The sequence below is a fragment of the Calypte anna genome, chromosome 10 (assembly GCF_003957555.1).
Source record: "Calypte anna isolate BGI_N300 chromosome 10, bCalAnn1_v1.p, whole genome shotgun sequence".
NCBI lineage: Eukaryota > Metazoa > Chordata > Aves > Apodiformes > Trochilidae > Calypte > Calypte anna.
In genome coordinates this window covers 13,041,675-13,063,194 of record NC_044256.1, presented here as the reverse complement: position 1 = coordinate 13,063,194, position 21,520 = coordinate 13,041,675, and the positions used below count along the sequence as shown (strand labels likewise).

The 21,520-nt window shown below is 42.9% G+C and overlaps 1 protein-coding gene across 1 annotated transcript in view; it reads left to right on the top strand.

Annotated features, from left to right (window-relative positions):
* The window catches only part of CEMIP (cell migration inducing hyaluronidase 1), a 105,639-nt gene that overhangs the window by 68,723 nt on the left and 15,396 nt on the right, over window positions 1-21,520 (top strand). Inside the window, exons 11-17 of the mRNA XM_008491983.2 lie at window positions 753-944; window positions 9,245-9,420; window positions 9,996-10,205; window positions 15,672-15,877; window positions 19,136-19,205; window positions 20,042-20,170; window positions 20,876-20,961. Of these exons, the coding sequence (XP_008490205.1) occupies window positions 753-944; window positions 9,245-9,420; window positions 9,996-10,205; window positions 15,672-15,877; window positions 19,136-19,205; window positions 20,042-20,170; window positions 20,876-20,961 (1,069 nt within the window). The remainder of the gene's footprint in view (window positions 1-752; window positions 945-9,244; window positions 9,421-9,995; window positions 10,206-15,671; window positions 15,878-19,135; window positions 19,206-20,041; window positions 20,171-20,875; window positions 20,962-21,520) is intronic.

Genomic DNA, 21,520 nt, shown 5'->3' with positions numbered 1-21,520 from the left:
AAAGCAGAAAAAGCGTCATCTGATGCCTGGCACTTGTTCAGTCTAAGAAAAACTTGAGTGATTTCCCAGGCTAAAACATTGGCTGGGCTACTGACATGAACACAGATAAAAGTGACTGAAGATTTATCTCAGGAAAAATTCCTTAGCACTAACAGAGGCAACAGGGTGGTGCCTCAAAAACCCAGCAAGGCTGTGGCAAATACCTGGCAAGTCCCTTCCTGTAATATCTTACCTCTTGCTGGAGCATTTTAGGATGGGGTGTCAATCAGAGTGTGTGAAGACAACAGGCTTTGAAACCCATCCTTTGTTTTGTAGTTATTGAGTCCAACACCACTGCCTAACCTGGTCATGTTGTTAGGATCCTTTGGTGCTCAGCTGGCAGGAAAAGAAGGGTGGAAGGCAGTTGTTTTGCTGGAAAAAACATTCACTATGTTAAAAGACCACTTGGCTGATGGAAACAACAGTGCCCAGTGCCCACAAGTGGTGCTGTGAAGTGGGTGTGGTGAAAATGAGCCACTAAGAGTTACATTTAAATTTAGTCCTGGGGATAGTGGAAAATCCACCTGCCTGCAACTGGAGAAAAATAGTTTCTTGTTTGCTCACTTTCCAAGCCAAAACCAGTAAAAAGCATGTTTGGAAGAGTTAACTGTTTTTTGTTTCATGAGGAAATAATCTTTTTTTTGGTGGCATTCCAACAAGCATTTTCTGATAAGGTTAACTGAATTATTCACCCTTCCATTTTGGCGTTTCAGTGAAACCAAAACTTACAGTGACCATTGACACCAATGTGAACAGCACCATCCTGAACCTGGTAGATGATGTGAGCTCATGGAAACCCGGGGACAGGCTCGTGGTTGCAAGCACTGACTACTCCATGTACCAGGCAGAGGAGTTCCAAGTCCTGCCATGCAGAACCTGCAGACCCACCCAGGTCAAGGTAGCAGGTAAGGGGCTTCATCTTGCCGGGCTGCCCTTATCATTTGTACTGAGGTAACTCCAGTAAGAACTGAAAAGGTTTGGAAGACACCTGAATTTAATGGTGAGCTTTTAGATGCTCTTGGGAAAAATATTTTCCTTCTTGAAAGCCATTTCATTTCCTTCCAGTGCTTTTCCATCTTCCCTTTTCATAACTGGATCTATTTTTTTTCCCTGAGCACACTATTAAATTGACATATTTATTTAAGAAAAACAATATAGGTCATGTATTTGAAATGTTCAGTTATAAATAACTGTATTTGAAAATTTATCCCTTCCTAGAAAGCAAGAGATGAGCACAGCTGGTCTGAAGAGTGAGCTAGGGCAGGGGCAGACCATGAGAGGCTGTGAGGCTATGAAGTAATGTGTGGCTGGCCATCTTCCTGAGAGAGTTACATCTTACAAGAACTCTAATCTTATATTTTAGAAATACTGTTTTTTACTACTGAAGCTACTGTTTCTCTTTTACTGCCTCTCTAGACAGCATTGCTTAGAGGTGATGTATTAACCAAACTTTTCTGGCTTCACAAGACCAGCAAGTTTTCCTGAGCCTCAGCCCCAAGGGAAATGGAAGCAGCAAAGTGCTGCCAGGGCTGGGCTGAGCAGGACCAGCAGGAACCTTTGCACAGCCTCAGTATTGTTCTCTTGGGGGTGCCCAGATCAAATCCAGAATAAATTGCTGTTGATGAAAAGACAGTGCAGTCCAAAGATTGTGAAGTCTCCTCCAGATACTAAATCAAATTAAGTAGCATAACCATGATGAGGTATTACTAATTACACAGTCACTGATCTGAGCACAGAAGTGAAATCCAGAGTGGGAGATGTGCATCTCCACTTTAGTCTGGGAAGTGGCCTTTTCCTTTGAGAACTAGATTTTGGCACATTGATAAACAAAGCATGGAAACACCACAGATATAGATAAAGGACTTTCGGTTTTATACTTTACAAAGGCAAAAGTTATTTTACAATACAAAAGTTGTGTATAAGAATTTAAGTATAAAAGCTACATATAACAGCTGTGGCTATATTTCAAAGGCAGCATCTGCCTGGAGGTAAATCATCCATGTTACATTATCATTTGTCTGCACATTGGCAATTACTCTAGGCAGAAGTTTTGTCTGCACTTACAGTAAGGTCTTTCTGAGAAACCATGAAAGCACTTGGAACATCCAATACACCAGGGAGCTTGCTCAGTTCTGTGAAATGAACTACTTCATCATTATCTCTGATGCAACATCTTCTGGAAGGTACGAATATACTTCCTTTGGCAACTGCCTCCCGGCAGAGCTCTAGCCATTCATTGTTGGATGGCCTGAAAGAGAGATGCTCATCAAGCCAAGAAAAACCTTATTCACAGTTTGAATGTATCATAGTCTTATGACTTTACATGAGCAGTACTTTCAAAGACAACACATGTCCAAGTTGAATATTTTTCTTGAGCAACTTTTGAGCTATTGGAAAAACTGTACCAGACTGGTATGATACAAGTTGCATCAAGAAGATGATCTTGGAAGATTGTCAGTAAAAATAAAGATGACATATGAATATTTCTCTTAGGCCTCCCATAATCTAATGGATCTGTGAAATTAATGTAATTACCTTTATCTTCTACAACAGCAACTAAGTTAGTTGAAGGAAATGAACACAGGGTTAAAAATAACAAAAAAGTTCAAGTGAATTTCAAGTTGAGAAGCAGTGGAAACACTTGTTAAAGTAATTGTGCTCTTGGTCTCCAATTACTCTTAAGGAGAATCAGGACATTCCTTTTATTACCACAAATGACATGAACACCAGGGCCAAAGTCTGCCCTTACTTATATCCAGGCAACTTCACTGACGTCAATGGGATTTCACTGATTATATAAATCATGGCAAAATCTGGTCCAGGAATAAAAATCACATCCAAATTACTTGTAACAAGAGCACATTCACACTAGAAAATAATACAATTTGCCTGTTCTAAGTTCAGTCTAGAAGAAACAAAAGTTGGGGGAGGCTGAGATCTCCCATGTCTTTAGGAGCCAGGAGGTCTCTGAGCTGCTCTAGGGTCATGGTGTAATTCCACCCATTGCCCCATGCCATGGCATGCAATTAGCCAGAATAAGGAGCTCTAATCAGCCAGGGGATGGGTGTTTCCATGCCTCTTCCCTTCCTTGATGCCTGTGTCTGCCTGCAGCCTGCACAGTTCTGCCTTTTTTAACAAAACCTAAATGTCTGGTCTGAACTGCTTAAGTCTCTGTTTAAATAAAAGCAGAAAACCTCTTCTATGTGAACAGACAATTTGGTGTGGTAGCCACTTGGCATACCAAGGTTTAATTATAATTGATGCTCTCATCATTTAATAATATTTTAATAGACATGGTTTAGCACACTGTGCCAATAAGAAACTCATTACTTAGCTCATGTCCTATTTATATTTGATATTTCCTGCTGAAAACTCATGAATGCTTTTCTTGCTAGAAACGGATTGATCAGAATCTGGTTTTTTCAAAGCATCTGAAGAGTGTTAAGACTCTGTTCCCGTCAGGTTTCAGTAGGATTTAGAGGTCTAACTGTGAACTTCTGCAAATCTCAGTGCAGAAAGCAAGGGAGGGCACACAGTTACTGATCTTGTGCACTCCTTTACAGGAGGAGTTTCACTGCTCTCAAAACTGCTGCTCCCCTGAGGAAGTGCAGTTTGCATTAAGAGTTAGCTCTTCAGATTCTGCTCCCCTTCAAACAGTCCCTCACTTAAATGGGACTTTTTTCACTATTTGCCTCCACTGTTTAATTTTTTTTCTTTTTTTTTTTTTTTTTTTTTTTTTTTTTTTTTTTTTCTTTTAATTTCTGTGCCTACATTATTTTCCCTCTGGGAACAGATTAAAACTGTTTGATCTTCCAGCTTCACAAGGTCTGGGGAGGGATGACTGTACAGGGCAGAGGGAGGGAGGAGGAAGGAAGGAAGGAAGGGTTGTGTTGCTATGATAGAACTGGATAGTAGGAAAGATCAAGTATTTTGTCTAGTTTCCCTGGGAAACAAGTCTTATCTGCATCTCGGTTGCTCTGTATGAAGTTACTACCAGTGCTGATAAGTTTCACCATGGAACAAAAATGATGAAATACTCTTTTGTGCTCCTATATGCTCTTGATAAAGCATGAAAAAACTATTTGTGCCTGGCATAATTACTCCAGTTATCCCACATACTGGTGAATCTATGATTACAAGCCGACATATCTTAAATCCTGCTTACTGGGTTGCAAATACTATAGAGATAGGGAGTTTACTGTGATCTTCTTCATGCAGAGAACTTTGAATTAAAATGTAAATACATAGTTGTCTATCAACTTTACAACTTCTGTCAGCATCCACCTTGTGCTGTAAAGTTGGGAGAAGTTACTTTGCTATCAAAATTCAGATACTTTTAGAGATTTAGGGGGTTATGCTTAGAAATTGGCATCATTTTGGCTGGAACTTGCCAGAAGGTCTCTTTTTAAAACAGCCTTGAGGTGCTTGAGGACAGGCATAAAATGTCATGAAATGGCCCCTTCAGACAATCTTTCAGAGTTCTGGCTCCTACCTTTGGGCATTGACTGGAACCAAAGTTGAAAGAGGCATAGTCCAATGTACACAGCATTTCAGAAGGGCTGAGTTTGGGCCTGATTTAACTAAGAATTTGGCTTGTCCACGAGACCTGCCTAATTTTCCCATCCCTGCTGCAAGGATTTACATGTCAAGATAAGAGTGGAAAAACAAGGTCATAGAGAGAAAACCTCACATATGTAGAAGTGTGTCAGTGGATTGCCAAGTAGCTGCTTCAGAGAGAGGGCATAAGGTGGGACAGGAATGGGCTGTGTGACACTGTCATTGGGACAAAACGCTGAGACCTTGCAGGGACCTCTCAGTGCTCAGTTTAAAGCTGGCACGAGCAGGTACACTGCCCTCAGTCCCCATCAGTCCTCCTGTCGCACCCACCTGCAGCAGCAAGGTCCACTCATTTCAGCCTTGAAACAAACAGCTGCAGAGGCTTTGATCAAACACAGCATTTAAATATAAATTTAAAGATAGTAGAGAGTGAGAACTCAAACAGCAAATGGTGTATTTCCAGCCTTTGTGGGACACCGTGCAGGAGCCTGAAAGAGAAAAGGGACGAAGAGCTGTAATTATCCAGCAGGAATTTGTTCCAAGAAGGCTTAGGTAGCACTGAACTCCTTATAAAGTTTCATCTTTTCTGCTATATGTCTTTTAACTAGATACTTAATTTTCCATGCAGAAGTTATGAATTCAAGGAATATTTATTTCTGAAGATGTCAGGTTGTACTGCATGACTCAGGAAGCTGGTCAGCTCACCCAAACCATGCTGCCTTTATTACAGGCTTGTGGCTTATGAATGCAATAGCAAACCCCAACAAGATAATTCAGAATAATGAGGATTTGACAGGATGCCTGCATGAACATTTGTTGGTTATTAAATATAAGCAATAGGGGCATTACCACCACTGGTGACAAATGTTTGGCAGAATTGCTAAGTCTGAGAGAGGTCTGAGCTGGTATCTACAATGACTTGCACTGATTTTAAAGGTGCCCTGAAGGATTCACTGTCACTGGATTATGTGGGTTGAACAAAGAAGTTTGTGTTTAGCATTTTTTTAAAAAAAACTTGTTTAGGAAAGATGAAAAGACTATGAGAGAGAAGGTCATAGCCATTGAGAGCCCAAAAGAGAACATTAGAGAAAAAAAAAGCCATGATCATCTTAGCTCCACTTTATCTTCACCAAATCCAGACCTTCAAGTGCCTGTTGTACTTCTGAAAGAGAAGTTCATCAGTCTGGGTCATTTAGAGCCACAGTATTTAGGAATGTGTGAGTGTACCTGGGATTGTTTTCAGAGAAATAGTTCATCAGTCTGGGTCATTTAGAGCCACAGTATTTAGGAATGTGTGAGTGTACCTGGGATTGTTTTCAGAGAAATCTGTACAACTTGCCAGAGCCGAGCACCTTTCCACATCTGTAGCAGCTGAAATACTTTTAAAATCCCACCCTTTTGAGGTCTGATAAGGCCCAAGACCCAGGTTTCATGGTTGGGTACAAGTATGGCAGGTTTTCCTGGAGCTTTGTACAGTTTGGAGAGACTCTGCTTTGAATTGCTATGTTGACAGAAGTGTGCCCAGATCATCTGTTTATCTTAATGCCTACTTTCTTTTAATAATAACCTTACTTTTTAATAGTCCCCGTCTTGAGTAATAAGCATGAAAATGCCCTCATATTTTGCTGAATCAAGACTTCCATGAAGCAAGCCTATACATTAAAGAAGTTGTTCCCTGCAAATTTATGTTTTGCTAACTGGAGGCACTGGTATGACAAATAGAGCAGCAAACCCAGGGCAGTTTTCCCAGTCCCTCACACATGCCTTTTGTGGGAAGAAATAATCCATGTCACTGCAAGGCTTTGTTTGGTTTAGATTATAACATGGCACAAGCTTAGATTGCTGGCAAGGCAACATCTGTCTGTGAGGGATGCAGCAAGACCAAGCCCAAAGGAGGAGATGGTGAATCATTGACCCCTGGGTTTGTTAGAAGTTGGGCAACCGTAGGCATCAGCTTTGATGCTGAGGCAGCAGACACATTCCTCCCATGTTCACAGCTGAGTGTTGCTTTTCTTAGTATCAAAGCATTTCAGTGCTGGTTTGCAAACCCCTGGCTTGGGTTTGCCCATGTTCTGTGCCCAGGGTCTCAGATATCACAGCTGCTCCCTGGGAAGGCTCCATGAGCTGGCTGTGAGCTGCAGCTGAACTTCTAACCTGCAGCTCTGCAGACTGAGACACTCCCATCCCCATATGAACTCCCTGAACTCTTTTAATGTTTTGGGGTTTTTTCATGCCCGTCACTAAACACACCCCAGCGGGTTCCTGAAAGTGCCACACATCTATAAATGCACATCATGGTGCTCCGGGCCCCCTGGGATGTGCCTGTGGCTGGTTTCCAACAAGCATTTACAGCACCTGAAGGGCTCCTGTGCCAGGGGGCTGTCTCCTTTGAGCCCTTTCAGAAGCACAGGCTCCCATTGCCACGGGGAGCTTGAATTTCTGGATAACTCAAGGAGAGATTTGTTTTTCAAAAGCGCTGTTAAATGAGCTATTATTCAAAATCCACTTTTACACTGGAAAGCAATTGGTTCCCCTCTGCTTTTATCTCCAAACAAGTCAAGTCAGCAAAAGCACAAAGTGGAAAACATGCACCCAAGAAGTTATATTTAGAAACTGGTTAGTCTGTATTTAACATTCCTGTCAGTGCTTACACTATTTTGCATGTCTGGACTGGTGTTAAATTAAATTAAATACATGCAAGCATGACATTTATTATTCTAGAGCTCAGCACATGAATAACAAAACTGCCTATCTAATTTCACTGCTGCAAATCCTGGAGATGTGGCTCCTTGAAATAGGATGTTCTTATGATTATCTGAACTTCTTCCTGAATTTCAGTAAATCAAGGGAAGGTCAGCTCTGAGGGAAATGGAAAAATAACAGCTTAAAACCCAGTCCATATGGAGGGGCTCTCTTGTTTAGCAGACTCACTCGAGGGTCCAGCATGAGCATCCTCACATGGAGGACACTCACTGAAGCTTTTCTTTTTTAGTGTATGTGAATAAGGGTAGAGCTGCTGTTTTTTGGATGGGCTGAGTCTTGTTTTGGCCACACACCTACTGGCCTCAGGCCAACAACACAGGGTAGTCCAAGGTCTCTCTAGGAAACCAGTTGCAAATGTGGGTAAAGTGCAAACCCATGGCCCCTTGCCTCCAGTTTCTGAGGCTGAGCTTGGAGTTCAGAGAAGCCTCCTCTTTCCACTGCAGCCCTGGGTAAAACCATCCACCTGTCTAGGCATTGCCACTTCTCTAGTTTATGATGTTTTTTCGTGTGATCACTTTATTTTGAGGTGCCAATGTAGAGGGCACATGTAGCAGCATGAACCCCATCCTGCAACACAGCAGTCTTGGAGCAAGGCAGAGCACTCACCCTTCCCAAATCCCAATGTTGCCATCAAGTTACACTGCTCCCAGGTCCAAGAGAAAGAAGGAACGAATGGTGTTTGCTTATCTTTGTTATAAAGTCAAAGCATCATGTTTGGGTTAAACCCAGGACTGTTTCAATGTTCAAAATCCTCCCCTCAACTTGGCACCTCTCCTTAACCATAAAGTCCTTCCCAGATTCAGGCTTGCCATTTGTTTCTAATTACTGCTTTGAATGATTCTATTGAAATTAAATACATGCAAGTGTAGCATTCCTTAAAGATCAGTGTTTACTTAAAGAGTTTATTACTTATTTTTACTGGAATAATACAGAATGTAGTCAGTAAGGTGAACCTTTTCTCAACTGCATTCTCTGCAGAAAGCTGCGGAAGGAAGGAGGGAGGATGAATATGTTTGAATGAAATTACAGCAAAGAGATTATTTTGCTTTCTAGTCATCCACACTGCCTGGACTTTTTGGTCAGGCCAGGGAAAACTCTCTGTGCTTGGATTCCTCCGTGGAGCTGGGTGTGTGTGTGTGGAGGTGGTTCTGGGCAAGCTGGCTTGGGAGATGTGGCTTGGGGTAGATGAGTTCCCATCACCTCCAACAACACCAGGGCAGAGGGAAGTGTTGGGAGCAAATTAGAGATGTGCAGACAGGTCTAAACTTGGGAAGTTTAGGAGGGCAGGCAGCGGGAGGTTTTGCAGCCCACAAGCTGGATAGGAGGTTGCAATGGTCTCAAGCCACAATTTCCACAAGGCTTTCTGCCCAGTCCTCTCCTTGCTTATATGAGCAGCTATGGTGTTAGCAGGATCAGACTGATGCTCACCTGTAGGTAGTGCTGTGGGATCTGAACTGCTCCCAGAGTCTCACTATAGGAAGTGCTGTACTAACCTTGGGGATTTAGACTTTTATTAGCTCCATCATCAATTTTCTTTGCATTGGATATTCCTACACAGCTGATTGTAATCCAGAGTAAAAAGATCTTGAGTGATCACAATCCCTTTCAAGGTAGGAAGTGTGTTTTGTCTAATGGTCTGTTGATTTAAGTCCCTGGCTAAACGAAACAACTTAAGACCAAAAATCCCACTTCCTTTATTGCAAATGTCTCAGCAAGACCTTGGGTTGCACCTGTGCTCCAGCCTTCTCTCCTTTGAGGAGTCAGCCAAAAGTTTTTGCTGACTCAGTTACTCCTTTCATTATCATGCCAAGCCCACCACAGGAAGCACAAGGGGAAACCAGCAGTGTTGGCAGAGTAACCTTGAAACTGGATCTTTTTCCTTTAGGGAAGGCCACATACCTCCACATGGGTGAAGTTGTTGATGGGGTCGATATGCGAGCAGAAGTGGGGCTGCTGAGCCGCAACGTCGTGGTGATGGGCGAGATGGAGGAGCAGTGCTATGAATACGGCAACAAGTTATGCTCCTTCTTTGATTTTGACACCTTTGGGGGACACATCAAGGTAGGTATCCTTGCACCTTCCTCTGCCCAGCCCCACCTTCATGTACCAAAGAAGCCAGGATGCAGAAAAGCAGAAATCCCCTGTGTCAGCTGCTGAGTAAACAGCCACTCCCCATGGTACAGCAGACCCACCCTGCTTCTTCTGCTTGTCCCTGAGCTTTGAAGTGCACCTCACATCCCTGGAGACTCTGCTCAGCCAGCCAGTCTAGTACTCAACCCATCTGAGATACAGTCTCCACATCCTGATCCCAGTTTTCCCTGGTTTCTGGTGGTGTTCAGCCCATAGAGTTTTATTTGAGCCCATCTGACTGAAACACATGGTAAACTTTAAATGTTAAAGGTTTTCTTTATAAAATTAGGTCAAATGTGGTCACGGCAGCTGTGGTGGGATTAAAGAGCAGCTATGGTCCCCTTAGTCGCCCTGATATTTCTTTCCTCCCTCTGCAGCCTTATACTTCCTTCTATACAGAAAACCTCTCTAGCAGATACCGTGCAACCTATCCTACCCCTGTATTCCCCTCCTTCTTGGCCTCAGCAGTCTTTTGTGTTTTTAACTGTTGTTCTGTTATTCTCTAGATTGGTCTTCATTTCAAGGCTACCCATATCGAAGGTTTAGAACTCAAATATATGGGCCAGCAGACAATGGGACATTATCCAATTCACTTCCATATGGCTGGAGATGTGGATGAGAAAGGAGGCTACAACCCCCCAACGTATGTGAAGGAGGTGTCCATCCACCACACTTTCTCCCGCTGTGTCACAGTCCATGGATCCAATGGGTTACTGGTAAGAAGCTCCAGCATCTGTATGTCTACATTAGAGATCAAGGCACCAGTCAAAATATTTCTCCAGACATGAATTGTTTCAGAGTGATGTCTTTTATTGTTAGTGCTAGTGTCTGACTTCTTGCCCCATCCTGACCATGTGGCTAGATATTCCAAGAATATTCCAACCAACATTAAAAAGTAGGAGGCCAATGTGGCCCCTTGTAGGCTGCAGGGACATAGAGTGGGCAGAACTTTTGTCTGTGAGCAGCAGTGTCTGCAGCCCAGCCCAGCTCTAATGAGTAGCTGGATCTATCTATAGACAGAGAGCTTGCTATTTAAAGAGGATAATCAGAGGGTTTAAGTGTGCTTCATCTTCCTTGTAATGAAGGTTTGTGTTTGCAGTGCCTTTCACAACATTAGCCACTCAAAGAGACTGGATTTGTCAGAGTTGCCCTCCATAGCAAGAAATCCTTTAGGACAAATCTCTAAAATAATTATGCTTACCAGACAAGTTGCAGCACACCAAAGATGGTAAGAACACCTTCAGATTCTCCCCAGATACAGGGTCATCTTCTTCTTTGGGGTAAGGACGCCAAGGGATAACAACACTCTCTCCCTGAGCATCCTAGCACATAACTCCAGAAGGCTTTTCTCCCTCTCATCACATCTCTGGTGTCTTCTTCTTATCCATATTAAGGAAATGTGCAGAAAAAGCAGACCTGCTAAAAGTTTGAAATAAACATCAGGTTTGACTTGAAAAGTTTTCCCTATATATCACCTCAAAGTCTTAAAATGAAAGTTTTCTGTAGGCAAAGGACTCTCACTGATTCAATGAGACTGCAGTGCCTTCCAAAAGGAAAAAAAAACAACAGTGTATCAGAGCCCCCAAGAGGGGCACTGGTACATCCAAGAGCCCTGCTACCAAACATAACAGAGTTATAAGAGAGGAGGGACAGGAAGTTTTAACCTAGGTGGTCGCTGGGCATCAGGAGTTCATAACCATAGCACTGTTGTAAAGTGTCCCTACCATCTCTTAGCAGGAGCCTGTAAGAAACTGGTTTCCTTCAGCTTCTTTGGGTAGTAGCACTTGTTTTCAGCACCTAGCTAGGGCATTATTTTTGCCCTTTACTTTCTGGTAAAGGCTTCCTCCTTTACTGACTCTAGCACGTGGAGGGCTTGGTCTTCCAGCCTTCATTTTGGCAAGGGCTGCAGGCTATGACCTCTGAAAGTGGCAATATTGGAAGGGAAAACCACAGGCATAACTCACATGGGCAGGAGCTGAAGGGCATTGAAATTGCAGCTCCAGAAGCAGAGCAGCTTTTACCTGCTATTTATAAATCTGAGGATTTGGTTTTGAACTCCTATCTTTCTAAGTTTATACCATGATCCTGGAAACACAGCTTCTGAAGGAAAAAATACATCCTACTGTATAAATTGTGTAAGGCATTCAGGGTCATACAGCATCTTCCCAGTTGGGCTCAGCAGGAAGTCCTGTGCAGAGTGGGAAGGCAGCATCATGGGATTCACCTGCCCCACACCATGGGCTGCTACCAGTGGCACCAGAAACACATCCTCTGGCTGCATGGGGGTTGCTCATGCAGAACAGCTAAAGCCCTCTCACTGGATCTAATGCCAGCTATTCCCTATTGATTAGTGCTTGCCAAATCAAATAACCAGAGCCTGGCTTTTTTCTTATTGGACAGACAGATGGATTGATATAGAGCATTTGGAAAGAGTTCTGTCTGTTGTGCTTTCTGCAAGTGACAATTTTGCCATGGAGGATCCATGACATAGAGATTCCTTTGCTCAAGCACGTCCAGCCAAGATGTCATGATGAAATTTAGACAGCCTGGTGTTGCTGATGAAAGCAGCTGGATTCTCTTGCTGTTACTCAGCAGCCACAAATCCCTGGATGACTGTGCTTTGCCTCCATGACAAGGCTCCCGGGAGAAATGTTAGAATTTAGGACATATAAGCTCAAATATATAGTTTATCAAAATGTTTGAGTACCAAACTCTACTCATAATACTTTATTTTTAAAAATTATTATTAGTTTGACCATATAATTATTGCTGACAGCTGCAAAGAAAGCCTTAGTGAAAGAAAGAAATCTGATCAAGTTTGTTCAGTTGCATCACACATGATTCAAAGGTTGCATCACTTAAATGTTTCATTGCTGTGTGATAGAAATCTGCAGTCAGCAGGTCCAGGCCTTACTTTATCAGATGATCCCACCACAGTCTTCTCATCTTCTTTCCAACTCTGTTTTCCTTCCTTTCCTCTTCCTCCTTCCCCAGATATAGTCAGACACCCACTTCAGTCCCTACTGATTGCAATAGTTATTCTGTACATTTCCTACTTGCCTCTTATCTTCTTTTTCGGGCAGCACTACCTGTTTCTACAGGCATGAACTCCATTTGTGCAAACAGCAATGAGCTCCATCTTCCCCCAGGTAACATCCATTCCCTTGGAGATCAGGAGACCAAGGAGATCAGGTCAGACCAAAGCACCCTGCTGAGGGAAAATTTGCCTTGATGATGCACATAAATCACACTTTGGAAACAGCCATACAAGAAACCTCAGCATAGCACAGCACTTAATGATGTCCTTATCATTAAGCCATTGATTTCAGAGGGACTTCTGGCACGATGGGGGCTGAGTATCTGTGCAAATGATTTAAAAAATGGAAGAGGGGCATCAGCTATTTTTAACTGTCATGAAAGCAGGCTGGTCATTTACATACAAGCTTCCCAGCTTGCTTTGCTATCACTTTTCCCATGTCAGCTCAGAGTTACTCATACAGAAAGCAGTAGGAGAAAAGAGTGTCTGGTGATTCCTGATGTTTGAAAGATTTTTCTGTGGGTTTGCCCAGTGTGCTATAGCCACTACATCAACATTAGACCATTTCCACTGATGGCCTGTTCAGCACTTGTCTGCAAATTCATATTCACTGGGAAGCACAGAGGGTCATTCTCATAAGAAATCTGTAGAAATTATTTTCTCGTCATAGTTATTGTTTGAAAATGCAAAAATTACCCAATGTTTAGTTTAATATATTGGTCATAAACCCACCTTGTTACAGCACTGCAATACCAAGGATGCAACTTTGCTCTGGTTCCCACTCCCTTCACTGGATCCCAATGTCCAAGCTGAAATAGAAACTGTCACTGGGGATGGAAATTAAGTGGAGGTCAATAAACAGTCTGGCAGAATCCAGGGCAGAGCTGATTTCTCGGAAAAAGAGGCTGTGCTCTCTGACTGCATCAGTGGTGTCTGCTTTTACTAATCCAGCTATTTTACACAGCAATTGTTTTACCATGAAGGGCATTATCTGGCCATAAATTAGTCATGGTTAAAGTAAGATTACAGACTATTAGGAAGGATTTAATCAAATAAAAACTTAAATCAGTTGGAAAAAATATTTTGGAACAAGCATCTTGTGTGTCACCCAGACATTTCAGTGCTGGGCTTATGCATGTAAACACACAAAGGAGACTAAGCCAAAGCATCAAAGAAATGAGATATGGGCAAGGTGATTAATCAGAGGGTGACAAATTCATTAGAAGCCAGGACTGACAACATGTTCTATGGGTTTTCAAGGCATACAGGGCATTTGCTGCTTCTGAGCTTCTCTGCCCACCTGCACCCTTCTCTCTGCATCCCTCCTCTCTCACTGTACTGGGAGATGTGTTCCCCTGCCATGATCCTCCCCATGTACAGGGGTGGGCTTTGCCCCAGCTAAAGTCTGGTTAGTACAGGTTCTCAGGTCCCAGTCCTGGTGCAGTGCTATGCTGCCTAGAAAGATAAATGGCCACACAAAGTGGCCAGCATTTCTCTAGGGAAACTGTTTCCATCACCAAAAGGTCACAGCACCATTATGTATGTGTCTTGCCAGTGTTACTGTTGTGAGAAAACTAATAGGTTTTGCTGGCAGTTTCTGTGCAATTCTGACATCTCTGTGGCTAAAAGTCTTCCTCAGCATGTTGAAAAACTTCTGAAGATATCCTACTCTCCTTAAATATTCTTTGCCACTACAAGATTGGCATATGGCATTCTTCCAAAAGGAGAGAGTTCAGTCCAGTACATAAGTTTTATACCTAAATAAAGAACCCTAAACCTTGCAAAAGCCATCATCTAATTAGACAGGGAAGCTAGCAGTAAATTTCCGTGAGGAAGCCTGAAGGAATGCACCACTTTGCAGCTCATTTTAGCTGTGTTTAATTTGCTGTGGTGATTTGTGTTCAGAGATTTGAGTATTCACACTGGAGCATGGATGATACATGATAGATGTGTGTGCAGATGTAAGCTTGTAATAGATTTGGCAAGCAAAGTGTTCTTTCTTATGTGAAAGCATATTTGTAATTATTTCAACACTAGTCCTGGGTTTTTATTTGAAATTGATGCTCCTTGCCATGAGACTGTGACTTGAAGATGGCAGAGAAGTCTCAGGCCTGTTTACAACAGTAATTTGGGTGCTTGAGCACCCAGGTGTCTCGATGACACCACAGAGAATGGGGTTTCTATCCAGCTTAATATTGTCTTTTGTCCCTTGGCAATTGCTATTTAATCAGAAGAATTTTTAGGAACAGGTTGATGTGAGGCAAACTCTTCCAGGAAGGTTCCCTCAGTACAAGGTGATCAAATGATGCTGTTTGATGGGGAGAGGAAGGAAAGAGCCCAGGAAAGCCAGCACTTCACTTGGCCAATGGTGACATGAAATTAATTTTCCACATCCCAGACATATCCACTAACAACTGACTTGCTGGACAAGGTGTGTCCAAGGGCTGTTGTTTCCCAGCCAGTCCTGGCCTTAGGATTTGAATTCACATATCTGTTCCTGAAACTGTTTTCTCAGCTCTTTCAGTGGGGTGGTGGGTATTGTGCTGTCCAACACAACGGTGTCCCAATGTTAACAACATTCAAACCAAAACCAGAACAGCACTGATTAGCACCAGCTGATTCCTCTCAAGGTCAAGCAAAGCTTCTGTCAACAACTTGGAAAAAGGAATCAGGTCAAACCTAAAACAAGCCAGCCTGTCTGGAAAACAACTTGCTGCCTCTCTGATAGTCTGAAAAAATATTTTTTCAGCTCAGCTGCATTTTTCAGATGCATTTTATGTAGCTGCTCATGTAAGTCCACGTGAAGATGAATGAGCCCAGATGTGATCTGAACATTTACCATCCTCCACTTACCTCCACGTCATGTTTTTTTCAGCCTCTCGCTAAGAGAGCCTCTGATTTCACAGGCAGACAAGAAAGTGGAATGAGCATTTCCTAGGTGATGACAAATCCTAATTAAGTTTAAGTGTTAGGATTTTGCTTAGATTATAAGCCATAAAGAGCAGAGAGTGATTTGTTTTTCTTACACATGCTGAGTTCAAGAGGGTCCTGAGTTTACTGCGTGCCAGTGCTGTGAAGTTTCTTCTTGTTATATAGTGGCTGAAGCATGAAACCTGAACACTGACACTGACTTTTGTCCATACAGGTGAAGGATGTTGTGGGTTATGATGCACTGGGCCATTGCTTCTTCACTGAGGATGGACCAGAAGAGCGCAACACGTTTGATCATTGCCTTGGGCTGCTTGTGAAACCCAGCACTCTGCTCCCCTCCGACAGGGACAGCAGAATGTGCAAGCTGATCACAGAGGGTGCTTACCCAGGGTACATCCCTAAGCCCAGGCAGGACTGTAGGTGAGTGGGAACATCCCTCTTCTTCTATCTTTTATTTACAGGAATTACCCATAGCATTACATGGATGCAACTACATGGTCGTTCATAGAGGCCTGGGCTGCATGCCCAAAAAGTTGGGAAAGGAGTCTCCTGGGGTTCTTTATCTTTGTGTTGTTCAGATACCTACACACGTAGGGTGTCATCTTCATTTTTAGCTTAAAGTCAGTTGAGTTGGTTCCTACTTCAGACACTGAAAATCTATCTTTCAAAGTGCACAGTGATGCCTTGTGCCTTATGGGGTATTGATCCCAAATGGCTCAGCAAAAAGCTGCAGAGCTCAGAATGGCCTGGGTTCTGCCATTTGTCCTCATGTCAAATGGCAGTTGATTTTGAAAATATCCCCCTTAAGTCAGAAGTCATTATTTTCAAAGAACAGTGACTGTTTAATGATACAGCCTTGGCATAATACATTCCTTTGGCACAGTCTGCCCAGACTCTGGACTGAAACCAAAATGATATAATAAACACAGTTCAGTGCAGAATTGGAAGCTGAAAATAAAAGATCAAAGACTGTATGCATGCACTGGATTTCTAGTAGTCTGTTTACATGAGCTCATTAAAATGTTTCCATGAGAACTTCTCAGAGCTTCTATTTGCCATGACTTGATCTGACTTGTGTGATCTGACTTGTGCAGTATTGAACTGCAAGGTCCTTTCCCCTAAGTGTCCTTGCAGATCTGCCAATGGAGCTTTAGCTGAAGATTATAAAACCTTTGCAAGAAGAAGAGATTTCACAAGTTCTTTTTGCAGATCTGTTGCCTTGCAGAAAAAAAAACAAAACAAAACAGGTGAAGTATAGAAGAAATACAACTGCCTTGGCCACACGGTTAAGCATTAGCATTTTTCCCTAGAGGAATGAATGGGTTCCTCATTAACAGTAATTTTTAAGCACAAGTTAGAGAAATGTCAGTCACAAATACTGTAGTTGCAGGTGATCCTGGTATAAGGCAGGGTATGGACACACTGAGCTCCTGAAGGCCATTCTAGCCTTTCTTTCCATGATTTTACAGCTGGTTTTTGGCCCAAAAATTAAGGTGCACAAGGTAGGAATATGATTTCATTGCTAATCAATGGCTGTTTAAGGAACATACTAATTTGGATGCATATCAAGCAGCAAGCAGCTACTTAGCTTTCTTTTTGTTTTGTTTTGGTTTTTTGTCCCCATCTCCCTGATTCTTCTTGAGAGTGTGCTAAACTCTTAAAATAAAACCTGTGTAATTAGCAGCTGGGCAAGCAGATCCCTGACTGTAGTCCAGGGAGCATAGCAAGTGGTCTGGAAAAGATCCGTGAAACCATGGTATTTTGGAAGGGGAAAGGCTGGATGTCAAGCTCACCTTTTAGAGTTTAAAGCTGATGGTGGGTCATCTGGAGGACAAGACCCCTGTGCAACAGAATGGGAGGTCTTCCATGGCGAAGATTTGTCTTCAGCTCACAGAGCTTTGCTGATGTGTTGAAGGTGCTGGGAGATGGGAATGCTTTGACCTGTAGTCTGGATTTTTCTCCTGGATTTTATTCTGTGGTTGGAGGGGTGGAAATCAACCATTTAAAAAGTGCTAAATTTCTGACCCACAAAAAAAGTCAATGAGAGTCTCTGGAGCCAGGCTTCCATCCTGAAAATAAGACAGATGCTGATTGATGTCTGACAGCTAAAAATCTTTGGTGTTTTTCTTTTATTTGGAAATAGTCTTGGTTTGCCGAGACTCTATCAGTATCACCCATTCTGTCCTCAGAACAAACTGGGGTTTTGTCCAAATAAATGTATTTTTAGCTTTTTTCTTTGGCAAGGGAATGAGATGGATTCATGCAATGCTCTTTTTCACATCTGTGTTTGTTTATAAATTACACTTAATATCCCCATTCATAAAATAAAAGTTAATCAGCTATTGTGCTCATTTTCCACTGATAATCCACTTAATAGTCAGAGGGGATATATTTTGTGTCATTTTAAGAAGTACAGGCTGAGGTCTCAGGAAAAGGCCCTGTAGTACTTTGATCTGTGATGACTGCCTTTATAAAAGAATTCAGGTTCTGATTAGAAAAATAACTTGTTTTGCACTGAGCTCATCCAGCCTGAGAGCACTAACACTACCCCTGGGGCAGCAGCCAAGGCACCAGCACAGGGATGAGGGATGAGGGACAAGCTCTGGCTGTAGCTCTGTTGGCTTGGAAGAGGCAAGAAGGCAGGAGCTACCAGAAATTCAAACAGTATTGTGCCAAATGACACAGTAACCTGCCCAGTCCTCGTGGCTCAGAGGAACAGGATCAAGCTGATAACCAGGTCACTGTGGAAATACAACGGCCTTGCCCTTGCCTATGCAGAAGGAGGTAGCCTATAAATAATTCCAAACTGTCTCTTTCTGGCCAGTCCTCTGCCCAAAATAGAAAAATTTTGCTATGATTTCATTGTACAGTTGCAGAAACAGACCTTTATCTTAGGCCAGCAGAATCAGTTGGCCTAAAGCCCCATGAAGTCCTTCATAGCAAGAGTAAAATAGACAGAAGGGTTACATAGGTCCATCCCCTGCAGGAGGGTGAATCATTCAGGGAGCCAGGCTGCTGGTGGTGAGTGCTGGGTGTTTTCTTCCCAAAGTTCATGTGCTGGTTGATTAATGAATGCTGTGTGTCACAGGATGGACAGTGATGGATTGATCTTCCTTCCTTGATGGGAATCTTTCAATTAAGAGTCTTTTATGTGCATTAGACAAATGGAGTCCTTTTGTCCCAAAAGAAATGCATAAGAGGGTGGGAGCAAATAAAGTTAATGAATCACAGCCAGTCTTGGAAACAGAAGGTACAGGGGTACACTTGGAATGCCCTTAAGAGGAAATTCATTGGGTCCCCTGATTGACTGAGTCTCTAATGAACCTGAGGGCTTATCTGGGGGCAAAGTTCTTTTCTGTGTCTTGTGCAACAGTATATTTACCTTATCATAAAACATGATTGACATCTGACAGCTTCATAGCAGGCTTGGAATTGCAGTTGAAATTCCTCATTTAATACTCAGGGTTTAAAAAGATAACGCTGTGCACTCTGTCAAAGCACAGAGGACAAATGTGGTATGGGAAGAGAAAGAAAAAGCAGTATTCCCTTTGCCCTCTAGGCAGGACCCCTTATCTGGGGAGTTATCAGCCCTGCCTGTACCGTGGGGAGATGGTTGGTGACTCTGGTGTGTGCTTGAAGTGTCATTTTCATGTTATTCTTTGTTTTCCTGACCTGCAGTGCCGTATCCACATTCTGGATAGCCAACCCACACAACAACCTCATAAACTGTGCAGCTGCAGGATCTGAAGTGAGTGCAGAAGTTTCTTATTTGGTAACAACTCAGACCGGTTACAGCCCTGCAAGGCTGAGGCTCTTGCTGGAATAAAACCTGCTTCTGTTACTCAGGCGTGTTTGAAACTGTTAGATCTAGACATACACTAATGTGCCTAGTGCTGCCAATAAAAAGTAATGCTTTTCCTTTTGCTTCACACTTCTTGTCACTTGCTGTTTCTAGAGCTGGATGGTTTTAGCAAAAAATCTGAGCCTTTGCACAGTGTGTAGCCTGAATAAATCAAACCAATATGACTGAGAGTCCCAGTGAAGTCATTGGCAGTGATTCTATTGATGGCAGTACAGTAATGGTGCTCTGAAATTTCAATCAGCACTAGTGCTAATTCCACAGGAATTCTTGGTCACACCAGAAGCCTTTATTTTCCAACAAAGGCAAGTAAACAAGCAAACCAAGACTTAAACAAAGAGATGTAGTCTTTACAAGGCTTCTAAATCTGAGTACCTAGATTCAGGCTCCTAAATAAAAATAGTCTGATTTTTTAAAATGCACACATACAGTGATAGGAAGACATCAGTGTGTTAGGGATTTCAAAAGACTCAGTTATAGCTTCAGTATGGATGTCAGATCTTAAATTAAGACACCTTGAAGATGCTGGTCAGTAGCCTGCATGTGAATGTATGTGTGTGCTAAACTCCTCACTGCATACGGCCAGACAGGTCGATGCTGCTAGCTGTGATTTGCCCTGAAATCTTCTGGCTTACCTCTTGTGGCTTTTACTGGTAAATACTTGGGCTAACGTAGACCAGCAAACAAGTTCAAGCAAAGGCTCAGATGTCCGTTCTTTTTGTCAGGAAACAGGCTTTTGGTTTGTTCTCCACCACGTGCCAACGGGGCCCTCGGCAGGCATGTATTCCCCTGGCTACTCCGAGCATATGCCGATGGGGAAATTCTCCAACAATCGCGCACATTCCAACTACCGGGTGAGTCTGCATGCAACGGGAATGCTGCCCTCAGAAAACCCAGCATCTCCTCACTCCAGCTCTTTGGGTCTGCAAGCTATTAATGCCTCTGCTTTCTGTTTCACTGGAAGTTAGTGTGAGCTTGTTTGTGTCTGCAGATAAAGGAGCTTGCGTGCTGGCGTGGGAGCCCTCGGAGTCAGCCAGCGCCCACTCCCTTGGCTCCTTGGCATTCAGAGGTTTTTGCCTCTGTTCAGGATGCTCCTCTGTTTCTGCACTCCTAAAATAGTGCCGCCAGGAGCATCTATTGGCAGCTTGTCTAATTATAGACTTCAACTGCCAATGTTAGCAATTAACTCAACAGTTTCTGGAGGGATAAATACAGGCCCGTGTGCCTAATCGCCTGCTCTTCTTTTATTTGCCCTTCGCGTGCCATGGTGTGGGGCTGCATGTTACTGAGTGGCTTAAGTTGCATTCTGTGGGGATAAATGCATTTGCAGGAGAGGTGAAGTTTCTGGAATGAGTGGCAGTTTTGGGGACTACATGCTGGTCTGGATAGACTGGCAACCCTGTTTCACATACTACTGCCATACGATACTGCCATACGAAGCAGACGATAGAATTGTAGAGGTGACTTGGGCTTAGAACAATTGGAGGCAGAGCCTGGAGATGGAAAGAACAGTAAAATATACACATATATTGTGATACTGCATTTTTCTTTTCTTGTAGGCTGGAATGATCATTGATAATGGTGTCAAAACCACCCCAGCCTCAGCCAAGGACAAAAGACCGATCCTGACACTGATTTCTGGCAGGTAAAGTGTTTTTCAAGGTTTGGATTGGAAAAGACCTCTCTATAGCACTGACTGAAAGCTTTGAAATCGCTCCCCAGGAAGCTGACAAGAGTCATTACAATGCCTTTTGGGTGGCTCTTTTTGATTGGGTGGTCTTCACTTAGATTTACTACTTTATAACTTCTCTTTTTCCCTTCCTAAGGGACCCCCAGTACTCACCCTTTTGGTTTTGTTCTTGCTGTTCAGCTCTGAGCTGAGCTGCCATGAATGTTACATCAGCTCTAGATGGTTTTCTTTTTTGAGATAAGCAAGATGATTAAATGCTTCTGGCCAACAGCCCCACTGGGCAGAACTTGCTGCAAGAGTTTCCCAGGAATAAGAAATTAAATTATTTCCTAGGAACACTGTTGATTTTATTCTTTTAGGACCTGCCTGAACAAGCACTGCTTATGTGATGGAGCTCACACTTTGATTTCAAATTTCAGCCTAGCTCCAAATCTGTCACTGCAATAATAATTACAATTAAATACAGAGAGTGACCCTTCAACCCTCCTGCTGTGCACAGCCTCTGTGCAGCACA